This window comes from Anser anser (genome assembly GCF_964211835.1).
Source record: "Anser anser genome assembly, chromosome: 1".
Taxonomy (NCBI): domain Eukaryota; kingdom Metazoa; phylum Chordata; class Aves; order Anseriformes; family Anatidae; genus Anser; species Anser anser.
In genome coordinates, this window is record NC_139720.1 from 1415935 (window position 1) to 1433398 (window position 17464).

At 55.2% G+C, this 17464-nt stretch overlaps 1 protein-coding gene across 13 annotated transcripts in view; it reads left to right on the forward strand.

Moving 5' to 3' along the window:
• NRF1 (nuclear respiratory factor 1) overlaps positions 1-17464 on the forward strand; it is a 61876-nt gene that overhangs the window by 42306 nt on the left and 2106 nt on the right. For 5 of the 13 annotated variants that reach the window (XM_083840760.1, XM_083840759.1, XM_083840753.1 and 2 more), the window contains 2 exons: positions 7507-7563; positions 9029-9115. The exons of 2 other annotated variants lie outside the window; for them this stretch is intronic. In XM_083840760.1, the coding sequence (XP_083696886.1) occupies positions 7507-7563; positions 9029-9115 (144 nt within the window). Of the gene's footprint in view, positions 1-7506; positions 7564-9028; positions 9116-9630; positions 13862-15224; positions 16618-17464 lie in introns of those variants that run through there. 6 more of the 13 variants (XM_083840765.1, XM_083840755.1, XR_014585732.1 and 3 more) reach the window with 5 other exon arrangements.

Consider the following 17464-nt stretch of genomic DNA (forward strand, 5'->3'; position numbering starts at 1 on the left):
CGGCTGAGCTCCCCTCACTTGGTCGCCCTCCATCGCAAAGAGCGACGAGGCTGGGAACGCTCTGAATGAACGTGCTGCCTGTCTAGAAATTCAGTCTGATTTTAGGCTGAATTAGAAGCCTCTTTCTTTGGCGTGTTTGTAGGATATTTATCCAGGCTCCTGCGCCTTCATCTCACGGCCCCTCAATAATTCACGTGGCTTCAGGAAGGGCTGCTGGGTGCAGAATGCGTACTGAGCAGAGGCCGGCCCTTTGGGCAGCTGAAGCGACGTGGGTGCTGTATAATCATGTTTCCTGGAGCTTGCTTTCTTCCATATTCCCTTTAATGAGCAGCGATAGGACCTGAGGAATGGTGTCAGGCTGCGACAGGGGAGGTTCGGGCTGGACATCAGGAAGAGGTTCTTCACCGAGAGGGTGCTCGCGCACTGGAACAGGCTCCCCAGGGACGCAGTCACGGCACCGAGCCTGTCGGAGTTTAAGAAGCGTTTGGACTGTGCTCTCAGTCACACGGTCTGAATTTTGGGGTAGACCTGGGTGGTGCCAGGGGTCGGACTCGATGATCCTTGTGGGTCCCTTCCAGCTCGGGTTATTCTGTGGTTCTGTGGCTCTGTGATTTCTTAGCGAGGCTTTTTGCTCAACTGTACCGTTGCCAGTGCTTGCTGCCAGTTGTTTCAGCTGAGGGCAACAAGTCCCCAGCAGCTTGGTGGTGTTGACTTGGGATACCTGGGGGTGTTTTGTGGATACCTGGGGGTGTTTTGTGGATACCTGGGGGTGTTTTGTGGATACCTGGGGGTGTTTTGTGGATACCTGGGGGTGTTTTGTGGTCACTTTTGCTCACAGGGAAGGTGCCTTCCCCCTGCCTGCTGCGTAACGTGGTGACATTGGGCAGCTCCAAATCACTCCACATTCACTTGGCCAAGGGGATCGCGTGATTAAAAAGTGCATGGGATCTTGTTCGAGGGTGTTTTTTTTTCTGATGGTAGATTGTAGGGTTCCCCCCCCCCCCCCGATGTGTATGCATCCTGACTGTGAGGCTTGGATATTTAAGAACTTTGGACCTAAAATAGTTTGGTTGCAGTGGGGCCTTCGGGGTACCTGCAAGAGATGGAGATCCTAATCCTTTGACAAGCTTTTATCTGAAAGAGCTGAGGTTGTATGGAAGTAGGAAAGGAAGGGCGATCGGTATATTTAGCACGTTTCTATGAGTATGTCTGGGGGCACGGAGCTGGATAGATAAATATTTCCTTGCTTGCCGCCGTTTCCAGCGCAAGACTTGGGATGCGAAGGGATGGAGGCGTTTGTGCGGCGTCTGCGAGCAGATCTCAGTAGTGCTGCTGCCGTTTTTCCGGGCGTCGTCCTCCTCGTGCCTAACCCTAACCCCGATCAGAGGCTTGGTTGGCACAGCGGGACCTGCAGGGCTCCTTCACGGGGCTCCTGCCCCCTTCGCAAATAGGGCAGGGGCACCAGCGAGAGGACCACGGGCTGCTTCCCCCCCGCAGGTGATGTCTGTGCTGGCCGCGCGGATCTGAGCATTCAAACCCCTAAGAATTAAATCGGGTGGGTGGTGATTTAAGGTGAGATCAAAACCAGCCCGTGCTCGCTGCTCCTTGTTCACTGCTACCACGATGAGGCGCACGTGGAATAAAATAAATACTATTAATAATTTGTTAATATAATTACAATGTTATTTGAATAAATAATTCATTCAAATATGTGCCGTGTGGCAGCCCACCTCCCCAGCTTTTGGGGTCCTGTGAGACGTTGGGAATCGTAGCCCATCCCCGGAAGGTTTTCCATCTCCCCTGGGGAGGAGACGACCAAGCGCTGCCTCGCTTCCCTCTGCTTGCACGATCCCAGGGCGCAGACCCCTCTGCTCTTTCTCCTGCCACCCCAAACGAGAGCTCCCAGCTCCCCTTCCCTGCTGGCAGAGGGACTTGGAGTTGAGCTGGAGCAGAGCGAGACTTATGTCACTTGTGTCACTCGTCCCCATCCACGTGGTGACAGGTGAGCGCCGAAGTCCCCAGCTTTGTCTGCGGTCCCGTTGCTGTTTTTCTCCCCGTGCCATCCCACTCTTACCCCTCGCACCGTTCAAGGGCTTGGGGAATTGTGATTACGCTGCAGCAGGGCAGATGGAGAGGGGTTTCTAATCCCCCTGCACCCTCACGGCGCAGAACTGGGCTGCAGTCTGTTGTTTCATGGCAGCAGGGAGCGGTCCTTGCCTTTCCTAGCAGGTACCCTCGTGGCCACGAGCTGGGCTGGCTCGAGAAACCCTCTCCTGCTGTACTGGGAGAGCTTTGGAAAATGAGGGCTGAACGGATGGAGGCTCCTCTGACCCCGGGGCAGTCGCCAGCTCCCGGCTCTTAATGGCCAGCCGCGGGCGCAGGGTGCAACCTGATCCAAATGGGAAGCTGGCTGAAATCCCAGCAAGCTGTTGGAGCCGTGTAAGGCATCTGATGAAACGAGAAGGGTTTTGTGAACCTCCCCCCTGCTGGGCACCCCACTGGAAGGAGAGGTACGCTGCGAGCTGGGGCTTCCCCAAGCTCAGCTCCCGAGCGCACCGAGGCACGGTCTGTGTGTCTGTGTGTTTATGAAGCTAATAACCCCGTGTGTGAGACCAAATTCCTTCCCTGCAGAGCTGCTCAGCCTCCTGTCCGTGCTCCGATTCAGACCGTGGGTTCACCACGTGCAGAGCCCAGCTAACTGCGCTTTGCTCTCAGGGTTTGCTCCTTAAAAAGCTCCCTGCCCCTCTTTGGAAACAGCCTCAGCTGCTTTCTTAGCAGAGGCTGACCTCTGGAGTTCCCGGATTGCTTTTTTCTGAGCACGTCTAGAGAATTATTTTGTGGCTGGACGTCTCCTCTCTGTTGGATCTCTGTAACAGGGGCTGATTTTTCAAGCCTAAAAGCACAACCCCATCTGTCTTCTGCCTCTGGGGCATAGTAAAGAGCCCTGTCCTGCAAGCACTAAGCATGTGAGCGATCTCGCTCGCAGAAATGTTTTCCTTGCCCACCAGCCCTGCCTGTGGCAGGATGATGAAGATGGCAGGCTTTAATTCATTTTCCCAGGAGGCTGAAACGGACCCGCAGACTTCTGTTTTTCCAACCGAAACCCGTTCCTCTTCGTTGGCCCCGGTGTTCAGCAGTTAAAGTTGTAGGTTTGAAGAGGACGTTTCTTTCTGCCTCCATTGGAGTTGTAGGTTTGAGAAGGACGTTTCTTGCTGCTTCCTTTAGAGTTTTAGGTTTGGAGGATGTTTCTTGCTGCTTCTTTTAGAGTTGTAGGTTTGAAGAGGACATTTTTTGCCGCTTCCTTTAGAGTTTTAGGTTTGAAGAGGACGTTTCTTGCTGCTTCCTTTGAGGAAGGATTGGCTCATTCATGCTCTGAGCTTGTGCAAGAGTGCTGGGGGAGATGCACATCCACCTTGGCATCCCTTTACCGGTGACACTCAAGTGGCCTTGTCCTAAAGGTTGGTGACGTGCGCTTGTGTGTGCACGAGGAAGGGGAAGGTAAAGCCATCACTGCACAGCTCTCCCAGCCCTCCAGTACCTCGACTGCAGCCTGGCAGGCAGCATGAGACCCAGATCCGGGGATACCCCCGCTCTCCCCTTTCCCGGAGTGAGTCCTAATGATCGCCGGGCAGACGGCTGGGAGGTAAAAACCATTTCTCGTTGCCCTCCGACCAGAAGGGATCGCCTTTCTCCCCGCCGGGAAGTAAATCGCCGCCGCAGCAGAGGGCGGTGTGTCTGTCCCCGGAGGCCCCTGTCTCCCAGTGACCTTCTCAGCTCACGAAGACAGCTTGGCTTTGCTGTAAAGCAGCTCATGTGACAGCGGTAATCCGCAGCCAGGAACCAGCTGTGCGGGGAGATTGCAGGGGAATTGCCCTATTTTCCTGCGCCGCGCACCCCGGCGGGCCGGCACACGAGACCGGGGGTGGTGGCTTCTGCTTGCTGGCTACCTGGGGGAGGCTGCCGTTTCCTCATCGTCCTCAAGCCCCTCAGGTTGGTATGTTTGGAGGCAGGTTGGTATGTTTGGAGTAGCACCAGACACTGCTGCAAAGCACGGTTTCCAGGTCAGGAGTGCCCACGTGCTTCCGTGAGTCGATGGGAAGCTGCTCAAGTTCATAGAAGAAAAAATCAGTTTCTTCTGGTTTCCTCTGAATCTTTTCCAAAAACAGAGGTGGTGTTTCTAAGTCAGATTTTGGCTTGTTCCTCCCACTCCCACCCTGTATCCTTAATCTCTTCCCTAAAGCATCCAACCTCCCCTCTGTGTGGTGCTTTCTGATGGCTCACCTGGGCCCCCCTCTGCTGCGCTGCACGAGGCCAGCAGGCTGGTGGCCCGCTCGGGCACTGGTGGACTTCTTGCCACCTGCCCTCAGAAAATTAAAATTATGCCCTGGAGAAGGTGCAGGCTCTAAGAATGGAGAGACTGAGCAGAGCACGAGCTTAGAATTGGTTTAAAATCGATCATGGCTTTATTTGCTGTTGCTCGCCGATGGTAGCAAGCTTTCACTCTGTAAGGGTTTGCCTCCTTATTGCCCCAGATCCTGAACTTCCTCCTCCCTGCTTTCTCCCATGATTTTCGTCTTCAAAACCTCCAGCATGTCCAAAGGGGAGTTCAGGGGACCGGGCTGAAGCAGCCGGTCTCGGACCGAGAGCCAGACTTGAGCAGCCAGAGGTTCCCAGGCAGCGGCAGGCGTAAGCTGCCAGCAATTTGCCTCGATTCCCCCCAGGAGAGGTGCCTTTGATCAGGTAGGGAGCATTTTGCTTCGTACCCGTGTAATCCCTTGGTTTCTCCACCAGCCCTGCCAGAAACCGCTAAGAGCGCGTTTGTGGCATCAATAAGTTGTCCACCAGGACGCGGTCCGAGACAATCCCTCGTTTCGTGTAAGCTACGGAGCAGCCTTCAGAAACGGCCATCTGTTCCCGCTGCCCTCTGACAGATTTGAACGAGAGACCTAGCAGTGAAAGGCTCTCTGCTATTCCCCGGAGCCGCCTGATCTCTTCCCTTCCACCCCTTCTCCTCAAAAAAAAAAAAAAGGAGGAAAAAAAAAAAGCTTTGTACTCCCAAGCATTAGGGGACTCTAATTGGTGTGTGCACTGCGTTTAAAAGGAGGATGTATAGCTAATGGAAGCAGAGGTTTTATTGCTGGCATAAATATAGTGCGTTCGACTCCTTTGAAGTCGCAGGGATCAGCAGCCAGCGGTGTTTGTCTGCAATTAGGCAGCCCCCGTGGCTCTCACCCACAGCTACGTTGTCGTGTCCTCAGCCCAATCTTGGGAGGTCCTGGGTCTGGTTTTACTGGGGGCAGCCCAAGCCACGCTTCCAAATAGGAGCTAAGCGTTCAGAGGTTTGGAGCCCCGCTGCAAATCAATGAGACTTGGACTTGGCCACGTTGTAGGACTTGGCCACGTTGTAGGACTTGGCCACGTTGTAGGCTTTCTCCTCCTTTGCTGCTGTCAGAGAGCTGCCTTCTTGCTTCTGCTCCAGACGGCCCCGTGCTGCTCTGAATCACCCCCAGCAGATGCAAAGCAGAAAGGATTCTCCGGCCGCCCCTTCCTGCTCTTGTGGAGCCACTTTTCGACCTGCCCTGTCATGCCCCTGCGCGCGGGGAGTGACGGACGGGCTCTTGCACAAGCGGCTGCTTGATCTTCTCGTGGATTTTGCGCCTGCCGGCCCTCCTCTTTGTGCCACGCGTCTCCCCCTTGCAGGCTGCTGTGTGCCCGGGCTGAGCCCTGCAGGGACAAAACACGTAGATGACTTGGGCCTGATGCAAAGCGAATTTTTTGTTCTTCTCCCTGCAGATGTCGTCGCCTTCTCTTGGCGTGCGCAGGGGCGAGCTGCCTTCCCGACACCCAGCCCGCGCGGCTCGGGCTGTGCCCGCCTGCACAAATGTGCCTTCGGCCGCCAGGCCAGAGCCCAAGCTTGTTTTTATTTTTAAATCAGCAGATGTGCAGAGCTTAAAAGCAAGGAATCTGCCAGAGGCAGTAGCATACCAAGGATAAATGCTCTGGGGAGGGAGAGGTAGGAACCCACCCCACCTGCCGCGCGGTCCGGGCAGCGGGAGACAGCGGCGTGTGTGTGAAAAAAGGAGGAATGTGCACTGTAAAAACTTGCTCCTTACACGACGTGTTCCACGTCGGAGAGGTGTATTGGCCGTGATTTATTGCTCACCTTGCCGAGGATGGGCCGGGCGGTGCGCAGGGGGAGGGGACCCTGTGCCGGACGGGTGCCTCGTCCCGTAAAGGAGCGGGGCCGCAGGCACCGTGCACCACTGCGCCGAGGGGCGTGCTGGGTTGTAGCAGGGCTGCCGCTGTAGCTAGACGTGACGGGTATGCTTTGAAGAAGAGAAAAAAGGATGCTTAAGCTGTGTGTCCAGCCCTTTTTTCCCGAGGAAAAAAGAAGCGTGCTTACCTCCTTGCAGCTAGCGCGGTGGCTAGCGGAAGGTAAGGCTCCAGCGGAGATGCGACACTTGCACTTTCCGTATTTGCAAGGCAAAGCTCTGAACGCCTTCCCAAGGTGTTGGCGCCCTCCAAAAGCTGCTCACCTCTCCTGACTGTGTGTTCGTGACAGCTTTAGGGCTACAGGCACGATCTCCCCCAGCACGGAGGGAGGAGACCGAGCCCGGCGGTGCTGTAGGGCCGGGAACGCGGCGCTGGAGGAGAGCGCCCATCATCTTGGGCCCTCTCCTTGGCCATGAATGTGCACTCTGTTGTCGCGGCGAGGCTCCCGCTGAACGAGTCAGCGAAATGCTGGGAAAATGTTTTTTAGATGAAGCCAGGGCCTATCTGGTTACGTATTACCTTACCGCCAGAACAATAGCTGCTTTATATCCCCGTGTGCTAAACGCTCTGTAGTATATGCTAATGCCCGTGTTCACGTGTGATCTATCGTGCAGCCTACCAGCTTGTGAAACTCATTTAGATCCACGTCTCAGGTAGCCTTAAAAACACATCCAGCTCTTCCTGGAGACTGATGAGGCCGAGCGCCTGGGCTTCATGAACTCTCTAGCCTCGTGCTCTGGGGATGCATAGAAATGCCGCTTTGGCAGCCACTTCTGCTTCTCATTCATTCCTCATCCCTCGTTACGCGGGGAGTAGGGCAGAGCGTTCTCGGAGGTGGCCCTCGCTTCTCCGAGATGGATTTTACTCCTCTCTGCCCTGTGCGGCGTCAGGCCTCTCTGGTCCGATTAAGCCATCCATCTAAACGTTTGCAAACTGCAGCACAAATAGCTGGGAGTGCCAGCGCCCTGCCTCCCACGTGCTCTGCCTCCCACCTCCGCACACAACGCTCCGTACAGAGGCAGAAACATTAAAGTTACTGTGCCTAACGCTGGGGTGTTGCTCGTACGTGGCCACTGAACGAAACGAAGGTCACGACTGTTTTCTGTTCTAGCTCACCCGTTAAGCAAAAGGTTGTATTCCCCACGAAAACCCGAATTACCCCACCTAACGCCCCCCCCGTGACTGTAGCATTTGGCCTGTGTTCAGCCTTTTACACTTGCATTTTATTGTCAGGCATCCTAGCAGCAGACTGTTCAGGTTGCAAGTGGAGCCTAGCAGAGAGTTTTTCAGGTGAGTGGCTTTTTGTGGTGGTAGTTTGGAATAATGGGATTTAGCTGTCGTTGGCATTGCCAACGTATTCCTTTAGGTTCCTGACACTGTGGTGTTTCTTGGGGGTGAAAGGGCTGTATCTATTTCTCTCTCTCTTTTCTGTTTTTCCCCCCTCCTTTCACACTTTTAAGGGGAGGACATCAAACACTGGAGATATGTATTTATATTTGGAGATACGGATTTATACTGGAGCATCTCGTGGTGGCCGTCTCCCCCGCTGCTCTGGGCTGGCCCCTGGCCTGGCTGCAGGGTAGAGACGTGCACGCCTGCGGGGTTAATGTCTCGCAGCCCAATCCCGTTAGCCTCACGCAAGCCGAGCTCTCTTCTGAGTGTTACTTAAGTAAAGAATTAGTGAGGAGGCCAGAGCTGGGCTCAGCATGCAGTTTAATAACCCCCAAGCACTGGGGTAACGGCTGGGGCAGTGAGGTGTTGTGATCTTTGGATTTGTACAATTCATCTTTTTAAAGGTCACGAACACAAGGCAGGCTTAAAGCAACACCAGAAAGGGAAGAAAACCCCACAGCTACGCCTCCAACACCCATCGGTTTTAAGAAATGATGGGCTAAATGTAGCAGAAACCTGAATAAAGATGTAGGTTGTCCCGTGCATGGCACAGCAGAGGGAGGTAGACACAAGAGCTCATGTGTGCGCATCCCTGGGCGCTGTGCTGGCCGAAGCTCGCCATCCTTTTGGACTCTGGGCACACCTGTCCTTTAACATGCAACTCACCCTTGCACTATATTTGATTTGCAAGCATGCCCAGGGTGTTATTTCTGCAGATAACTCCGCCAAATAATTATGTTCCATTAGAATATGTGATATTTTAGTACCTCAAAAAGAAACTTTCAATTCAAATCGCTTCTAAAGTGAGCTTTAATCATTCAAGTTCACGTAATACAACGTTTAATCACTTTAGATGGTATTCTGCCTTCATTCTCGCAGTAGTCTTTAATAAAACCCTATAGAAAGTACAGAATCCTCAAGGATTTAAGGACAAGAATCACTCTCGGTACACCATTCTTCCTCTGGAAGAGACTGTGTGGATGTTAGTAACGCAGCAGGCGACTCAGTAAAGTATTTATGGCGAAATATAAGAGGGAGTCCCTATTAGGCGACTGCCCAGAAGCGTTAAGGTGCTACATTGCCTGCCTGTCCAACCACCAGGTTAATACCTGATGTACCGTGAGAGGAACAGACTTCTAATTCATTCCTAGGTGTTTCCTGTCTCTAGTTTCTGCGAAGCTTTTGCACCTGTCTGGAAAAGCTCCCCTCTTGTTAACAGAGAGCAGGCTGTGAGCGGAGCAAACCCCGCGGGGAGCAGACGTTAGGGGTTGCTGTACTTTCTCTATTTTTAACTATGTTTCCTATATACATGACTGACCGTGGTAGACTGCTAATCTTATCAGGTGTGCCCTTCACTCCACAGCAAAGCCAGCCGATCAAGGAAGCTTAGAAGGGTTATTCGTTAAGCTTTCGTCTGTGGAGCACGGTAAAAAAAGCTTTCATTATACAGGTAGACGCATGCATGTTTAGACTCCTCTTCGCGTGTTTGTCACCTTTCCTCCCCACCAGATTGGCTTTGGGTTTAGAGTGCCTTGCCCTGGGGACCCGGTGCTGGTGTGTGAAGCCTGTGTAAGAACCAGGCTTGACCAGATCCAGCTTTATTCTGCCTGAGCCGATATCCAGGTCCTGCCATCATCCTGCTCTCGAGCTCTAAAATCGCCCTCAGCACACCATGGAGGGGGAGAGGGAGAGGCAGGTTGCCTTCTGTAGGACACAGGGGCTGAAGGCACCAAGTTAATCCAGCGGGATACCAGGCTGGTGCTTCTTTCCCGCTCACCCTTCCTCCCTCCCCCCCCTTTTTTAAATATTTTTAAATGAAAAAAAAAGGGGGGAGGGAAGCAAAGTTTCAGCCACATTGAAATAAAGGTGGAACAGGAGGCCCAGCATTTCCGAACGATCGTTTCCAATGTTTCCAATGTTAAAAATAATTGTCGATTTTACCTTATGTTGCTATCCTCGCTGTAGATGATTGCAGGTGGAGGACTTCTGGTGTGTCAGGAAAGGGCTGCAAGGACAGAGATGCGTGGTGGTTGTGAAGTGCCATCGGTGGAGGAGGTGTTTGTCCCCACTGCTCGAAGACTGGGGGTCGTGGCTGTGCCAGGGACAAGTCTGGGTATCAGGCTGGCTCACTGGGGCCTTCAGAGGAGATAATTCCATGGACACAGCTCAGTCCCTGTCTGTATGTCACTAAATAGGTTGGGGACTGAGGTTTTTGTCAATCAGGAATCTCGGCCCCAGTGTTTTTTCTATCAAAGTGTTGTAACTTCAGAAAACAAGCAAGCAAAAACTTGAAAAAACAAACAAAGAAAAAGCACAAAAAGAACAACCCCACAACCAGAGCAAACAACAACAAAAAGCAAACCCCCAAACAAAAACCCCAAAAGCATCGTAATCCACTTCGGGGCACTTGTTAGTCACTTGAGAAGTGAGAGCGGTGTCCTCTAGATCCTAACCTCAGGATGAGGACCGGGCTTGGGTATCCTCTTGGCCTGTGTCTGGAACAATCGGGGAGGTACACGCGCACCAGCCCTGCCGTGGTCTGCTGGAAGGAGCCCTGAGTGTCCGAGCAGTCCCTTCATGAGGCTGTTTTGCCTTCCTCTCCTATAGAGGCAGGACCAAGGAATAAGGGAGATGAGCCCAAAGGCGTTCCAGATCCTGGCTGAGCTGGGACTCTTCCCTCCACGTAGAGAGGAAGAAAACAGAGGTGTATACAAGACGTTAGTGTTGTCTCCTGTGCTTATCTTCTGTTCTCAGGAAGAGTTGAGGCTATGCCGTAACCTCCTGGGCTGCAACGCTCAGCTCAGAGCTCTGTGAGCGGCCGTGACTCTTCTCTGCTGTCAAACTTCAGGTCCCTTGTTAGAGCTTTTTGTTGTGGTTTTCTCCGTAAAGGGATTGAAAAGACAGCTGATGGCTGACCTTGGGGTGTGCTTGAGGTTGGCAAGCAGAATAAGGACAGCGGCTTTTTTCAAATTATCGTTTGATGGAGCGATTTTTTGTGTTTGGATAGGAGTGGCACAGAGGATGTGTAGGGGTGAGCTGTGACTGTTGTGTGCCTAGAAAGTTCTCCAAGCTTAAAGAACTGCGTGGACTTCTTGTGATTTGTCAGTGAGGCGTTTCTGATCGTGGAAGTCCTTCCAACCATCATCTTGTTGGACGAGATGTCTAATTTGAGTTAGACGTTGATCCTCCAGCAATCATTAGCAGAGAGAGGCACGCATTCAGATTACAGTTCATCTTAAAGCAGGTGCCTTTATGAAATGTCTTCTTCCTTTGTCACCACTGAGCATGGTAGGACCCTTTTAAATGCTTGGCTTTGGGTGAAACCCCATCCACGGTGTCATGTCAACACCTTATCTTAAGGAACGTCTATTTTGCAAATGTTTCTTCTCCATAGTCAGGGATTTCTCAGGGTAATGTGACTTTGGCAGCACTCGTTGGAGCTGGTGCACTCTGTATGTGCTGGAGAGCTGTGCTGGTTTTCTGAAGACACTTGCTCCTGCCTGTTGCCTGTCCTTCCTCCCTCCTGAAGGCCTCTCAAGTTAGTCCCCCAGAAGGGAGGTGGTCAGGATGATGATTTCTGGACATCTTGGCAAGCCAATTTCCAGTTGGCTTTCTGTCTGTATGAGTGTCCTTTCTAAAACCGGCAGCAGTAAAGGTAGTAGAGGCCCTGCTGCTCTGCCCGGTTGCTAAAAGAAATTTTATGTGGCTGGAAGAAAGGGGTGCATCCCCTGGTTGGCTAGGAACTGGATTTACTGTCAAGAAATACCTCCAGTGCCAACTGATTTGTCCAGCGTGTCCTAGCACTGTCTTGGACTTGCTTGGCTGGTGACCCTCCCATCTGTGGACCATCGCTTCTTTACATCGAGCGGAGCCTGCGAAACCTTGTTCACTTAACAGGCTGGAAGGGAATTCAAGTGGTTGCTTACACCGGCCCCGTGCCTGAGCCACCATCGGTCTCAGCCGGCTCTAAAAGACAGCCAGTGCTGTTTCCCCACGCAGGTTGATCTGGAGCTTCGCAAACGTATGTTTAATGGATATCCCCCTGATATCTAGAGCAGCTTTCCGTGCTGCTCTTAAAAACTCTTATCTTATTGGAAAAGTGGAAAAGGTGATCGGGTTGGTCTCCTTTTCACGTCAGTTTTGATGGATTTGTGGGCTGTGCCATGTATACAGACCAAGGCGTGCCCAGCGCTGTTTCAATTTCACTGTGCTGCCCGCTGAGAGCGAACGTTTCCTTGCTTGGAGATCTCCCCGAATCTCTTCTTTCTCCGTTAACACCTGCACACTGCTTAATTTGGCTCATCTACAGGGATTCTTCCATCGTGGCTTCAGATGTCGCCTTCGGCCCTGCACCAAGGGCTGCGGTAAGGGTACCTGCTGGGCTGCCTGGCCCCGTGGTGTGTTCCCTGAGCACAGGGCTTCTCGGCTCTATGCCTCCAGAGGAGGGGGGAAAGAAATTGCAGGAATATCTGCTGCAAGCTGCTGGGGCGGGGTCATGCTAAGCAGAGTTTGTGCTGGGTTCCCTTCAGTGCTAGCTAAGGAGACCGAAGCAAGCCAAAGGAGCTGGAGGTCAACAGCCAAGGAATCCCAGTGGAAAATTTCCCTCCTTTCAGCCTTCTCCATCGTTGGCCAGAGCACCGTAAAGCCTTCAGAGCTCCAGCAGTGCTCAGGGGGACCTGTGAGGCTGCTGGCAGGGGTCCCCTGGCTCTGCAGTGCTTGCGGATGTCCAAAGGAAACGATGAACCAGGAAACCTCCAGCGCTTACACCCCTTGGTGTCCAAGAGAGCAGAGCAAGACCTACCGACTTCTACGCTCACTGCTTTGGATCTGCTTTCTCTGCTCAAGTGCCAATAGATCCCCAGGAGCAGCACTGCATGCAACCAGCCGTGGCTTTTGGCTTCTGCTGATCCGAAGTGGGCTCTGGGCTCCGTTTGGAAGAAGACGATGTCCCTCCGTTGAGGTCTTGGTGTTTGATTGATAGGTTATGTCACCTTGAATTACAAAACAAAAAGTACCGTGCTCTGTTGGGGGTCTCCAAGGTGATTGCTGAGGTCGTTGTGCATTATCTGTTTTGCCCCATAAAAGGAATCCCAAGAGCAATATTCTGTGCTACGTGGTGGCTCCGGAGCCGTGCTCCTCACCGCTCCGTGCCAGGCACCCATGGCAGTGGTTCTTGTGGCTTGGCAGCTCTTAGAACAGCAAAACTCGCCTCTGTTAATGGCGTGCCTCTCAAAGTCTTCCTTCGCTGCCCTCCCTGAGGGTGTATCGAAAAAAATCGCACCATCTTCTCTTGCCCACCGTGCTGGCGTCAGGCCGGATCTGCGCTGCAGGGCTGAGTATCTTCGGACTCTCGGGTCCCTGGTGCTGGAGCCATATCGCACGGTTTCTCGGTTTGCCTCTTGCTTCCTCACGATCCTCCCTTTCCTGAGGCTGTTCCCGCACGTTTGCAGGAGATCTGCTCTGTTGAAGTTGGTGCTACAAAGGAGGAGGACGTTGCAGCTCATGAAAGACGAGGAGACCGCTTCCTTCCCCGAAGGCAGGTTCAGCATGGTGGCGGTGGCCGCGTTGTCGTGGCTGGCCAGGAATGGGACTAGTTTCTGTCTCAGCTGGTGAAGAACGGAGCTGGTTCCTGTCTCCTGGCCCTCCAAGGCTTTGCTGCGGTGCTGCTGTTTGAGAACCAGGCAGAAAACGTTACGCGTGAGCTCCTGCTCCTCAGGCTTTCCGTGGTGCCAAGGCATTCACCATCTCAGCTGGGAGGAGGATGTCTCCCTCTCCCAGAGAGGGCAGCGGGGAGGTGCCTCGGGATCACACATTGTTTGGTTTCTCCCAGCCATCTGCGAGTTCAGGTATTTAACGGGAGCATCAGACGTCCGGAGGCGTTGCACCAAGTGTCCGTGTGGTCCATACAGGTCCGTGTGGTCCCCATACAGGTCGCTGAGGCAGTCGGTGCCTTGGCACCAGCCAAGACTTTTCTCCCCAGAGGTACATCTCGAGGTTTGCAGAACCTGACCGTCCGGCTGAAAACTCGCGCTGCTGCTGTGACGCGAGCGTAGCTGCTGTTCTCAGGAAACGGGCAGCTCGTGGAAGTGAGTGGGTCTGCTCGGCTGCGTGCCGTGCGTGTGCTTTGAGCACCTTCGCTAAAACTGCTGGAGGAGAGGAGATGAGGATGCACCGTGGGGAACGGACTCAGCCCCAGGTACCGGAAAGGAAAAACCTGTCTTGTGTCCCTGTCCCAGGTCTGGTGGGACTGGGGATGTCTCCAGCTGCTGGAGTTTGTGGTCTCTTCCTCGTGCTGTGCTTGCTTTGATCGCAAAGTGTTAAGGTTAAGCAGCAACTGCCTCTGACCCCAGTCCCCTGAGCATTGACTGCCCCGGATGTCTGGGGGCTGCTGAACCCCACTGCCAATTCCCAGGGCCCTGACTCAGCCCGGCCCCCCGTTCTTCTCCCCCAGACCCTTCCCTGTGCTTTAATGCAGGCAGTAAACCTGCGATTTGGGATCGAAGCGGCTGGCCTCGTGCTGCTGCTCACCCTCCCTCCCCGCCAGGTAAGGGGTCTGCCAGCCACTGCTTGATTTTTGGCCTCTGAATCCCGTGGTTTCCCCAGACCCAGGTGGAGCCTGATCCTCACCCTTCTCCTGCGGGCTGTAACCCCTGCTGCAGTGCTGTTTTCTCCCTCTGGCCCCTTGCAGTCCCCCAGCTCAAATCAAATGCCGCGGAGATCACCAGGCCCGGCATTAGAGTATGTCTGGAGCCTTCTCCGAGCCTGGTGTCCCTTATCCCTTCCAACTCCTGATCTCTGGTGCCCCTCTCAGCCCCAGGGCCTTCCCCCAGCTCCCCGTCTGCCCCGGGTGCTGAGCACCCCTGCCCCTCCGCAGCCAGCGGGCGACGCGCTCGCCTCCTCCCTGGCCAGGATCCTGCCCAGCGCCCTTGTGCGAGGTCGGTGAGGGGCAGAGCCTGGGTGCTGGCTGCAGCCCAGCTCCCTGCCTGGGTGCTCCCCGGCTGGTCCGAGCCCCTTCCAGCACCGAGGTGAGGCTGGGTGGCCTTGCTGAGCTCCGCACCTCGCCCAGCACCGCTGCTTCCCAGGGACCTTTTCCAGCAGCACCTTGCCAGCGCCCCGCCGGCAGGAAATCCCTGCACAAAGGGGAGGCAGGAGCCCAGCCGCGTCATCCCCTGCGTGCTGGGAGCCCGCTGGCGTTGTGTCCCCGCTCGGTGCATTATTCATCACCTCTCCCCAGGTAGGAGCAGCTCCGGGCTGCGTGCGGAGCTGGCGCGAGCCCTCCTCCGTCGCTCCCCGGGGCTTTCCCCCCCCCCTGCACCCAGCACAACTTGACTTTCTTGGCAGTTATGTATTTTTCAGGGTCTCGATGTTTTTTTTTTTTATTTTGTCTAATGGATTTCCTGTTTTTAATACAATTGAAAGGGTCTGAAATCCACGCTTTAGATTAACATATGCCGGTTAGATTAGGGCTAATCAGGGCGCGGGGCTGAGCAGATGCAGCACAGGGCCAATCCTAGGCCTGATTACAGCATCTCAGGGGTTTAATCGTCTCTTCCCCCAAGGGCGATCATCTCTGCTTTAATGCACAGCAGACTTTCCAGCCCTCGCCCTCTCCTCCTTTGGTTCGTTACCGCTCCTGCCAGGACGGCCGCTGCGTCAGATGCTGAGGCGATTTGCTTTAATCCCGCGCAGAAAAAAAAAAAGGGATCTGCGTGTCGCCGTCTCTCGCGGAGACGTCCCTGCTCTTCCGCGCGCCGTGCCCGAGACGTGGCCGGCCTTCGCCAAGCCTTGCGTGACACAAGCTCATCCTTTCCCCCAAAAAAAAGAGCCCCGTTTGCTTTTTCCATCTCGTCATCCTTTGGCAGAGCCCGTTTTTGGCAGCCCGGTTGGGGCCAGCGCGTGTTCGAGCCGTGCAGAGGGCCCAGGCTGCTCCCAGTGTGAACGGTGACCCTCGCCCCCTCGTCTTCGGGCTGGCCGCGGGGGCCGCGCTCCTCTCGGAGAGCCGCAGCAGATTCCCTCGGGTTAGCAGCCCCACTCACCCCGAAGGCTTAGCGGAGCTGTCGGTCTGGAGCGGGGATTTCAGGTGCATCCCAGGCCGCATCCCCTGCTCTGTGCCAAGAACCCGCTTAAAGCGGGCTGTGCCGCGGTCCTTGGCGGGCTTACTGGAGATTTGCTTCAACGGGGCCGAGCGTGAGCTCTCATCTCTTGTAGCCTAAAACTCTTACCTATTAGAGAGCACCCCAAGAACGTCGCGCTTCTGCCTCCGTGACAGCCGTAGCTGTTGGACCGTCACCCCAGGAAGGTGGCCCCGCGGTGGGGCTGAGCTGGACGAACCCACAGGTGTCCCCCTTTGGAACGGGGACGGCCCTTTATGCTGGGGGGCTGCGAAACTTTCCCGTCTGCGGAGCGCTGGGAGATCCTGAGAGATGTCGGAGCAAAGCACGCTGAACTCCGCCGGGGTCACCCACCTGGTCAGCACGATTAGCTCCTAAAGCCTTCCTGTCTGCGCAGCGAGTTATCTGAGGACACCGCGCCCCGCTCGGCCGCCTCACGGCGTTAAACCAGTGCCCTTGGCAGGACGGAGCGCCCTGCCGGCCGCAGCAACCCCAAGCAGAAGCGATCCTGCTGCCGTTTCGGGAAAGCCCGGATCAGGAGCCTGCTGCCCTGATCCCTTTGGGTTTTGTTTAGGGTTTTTGTTTAGCCCCTGCGTGGGCTGGGAGTCGTGATTTCAGGGGAAGGGTTTGGGGACCCCCTAAAAGCCTTCTTGTCCCAACAGATGTGGAAAGGTTCAGAAATGTCCTACGCAGGTGCCCTAAATCACACTTTGAGGAGCCTCCTCCCATCCGAGGACAGCGGTGGCCGGAGGCAGGCGAAGCCTGGTGCCACCCCGCTGTTCTCTTGCCAGCCCCTAGGATTTGTTACTCCTTGCTGCGAGATCCCTTCCCCTGCCTGCCATCCCGGTGTATCTCGCAGTGCCGGCGCTGCTGCCCGCAGGTGTTTTCTACCTCTTGTGATCATTCACACCGCAGTATCCTCAGGGCCTCCTTCTTTTCTCTCGTCACCCTGGCTGCTACCGGCTAACCCCGGCCCCTCACCTTCACCACGGCAGCGCTTTCCTCCGGGAACGTGCCCGAAGCTTTGCGGGCTCTGCCAGGCTCCGGCTTCGAGCCCTTTCTGGGGCTGAAGAAGACGTTTCCCTCGTGCCGGACCCAGCTCGTGGGCGGGGAAGGGCCGAGAGGCTCCGTTTGCCTTCCTCCGTCGGTCGCGGTGTATGTTTGTGCGCGACGAGAGCCCGCAGCCGCGCTGCCCCGCGTGCAGCGGAGGCGGGAGGACGGGGCTGGGACGGGGGGCGCGAGCTGGAGACGAGTTGGTTTGGGGGGGCCGAGTTGGTTTGGGGGGGCCGAGTTGGTTTGGGGGGGCCGAGTTGGTTTGGAGGGGCTGGGAGCCCTGCCTGGGTGCTGGGCGATGCTGGTGGGACCCTTCTCTTGTGTTGGGCAGGCGTTCGAGTCATTTGTGGTGTTACAGGAGGTGGAAGAGCTTCCCCCTTGGCGCGTTTCTTCTTTCTTTCCTCTTTAATGTTGTGTGGCTCCCCGCTGCTCCTGCCCGGACAGCCCCGTGGGTTGGGCTGCTGCCCCAAAACCCCGGCCGGCTCGCCCCCGCGTGCTGGATCCTCCCCTCCCAACGTGCTGGGGGCAGCCGTGGGGCCGCTCTGGCGCGGTCGCGGGGGCTGAGCTCCATCACCCCGGGGCTCTGAGCGGTTACGCGAGCGTGACCCCCCCGTGGGTGCCATGTGCTGTTGGGG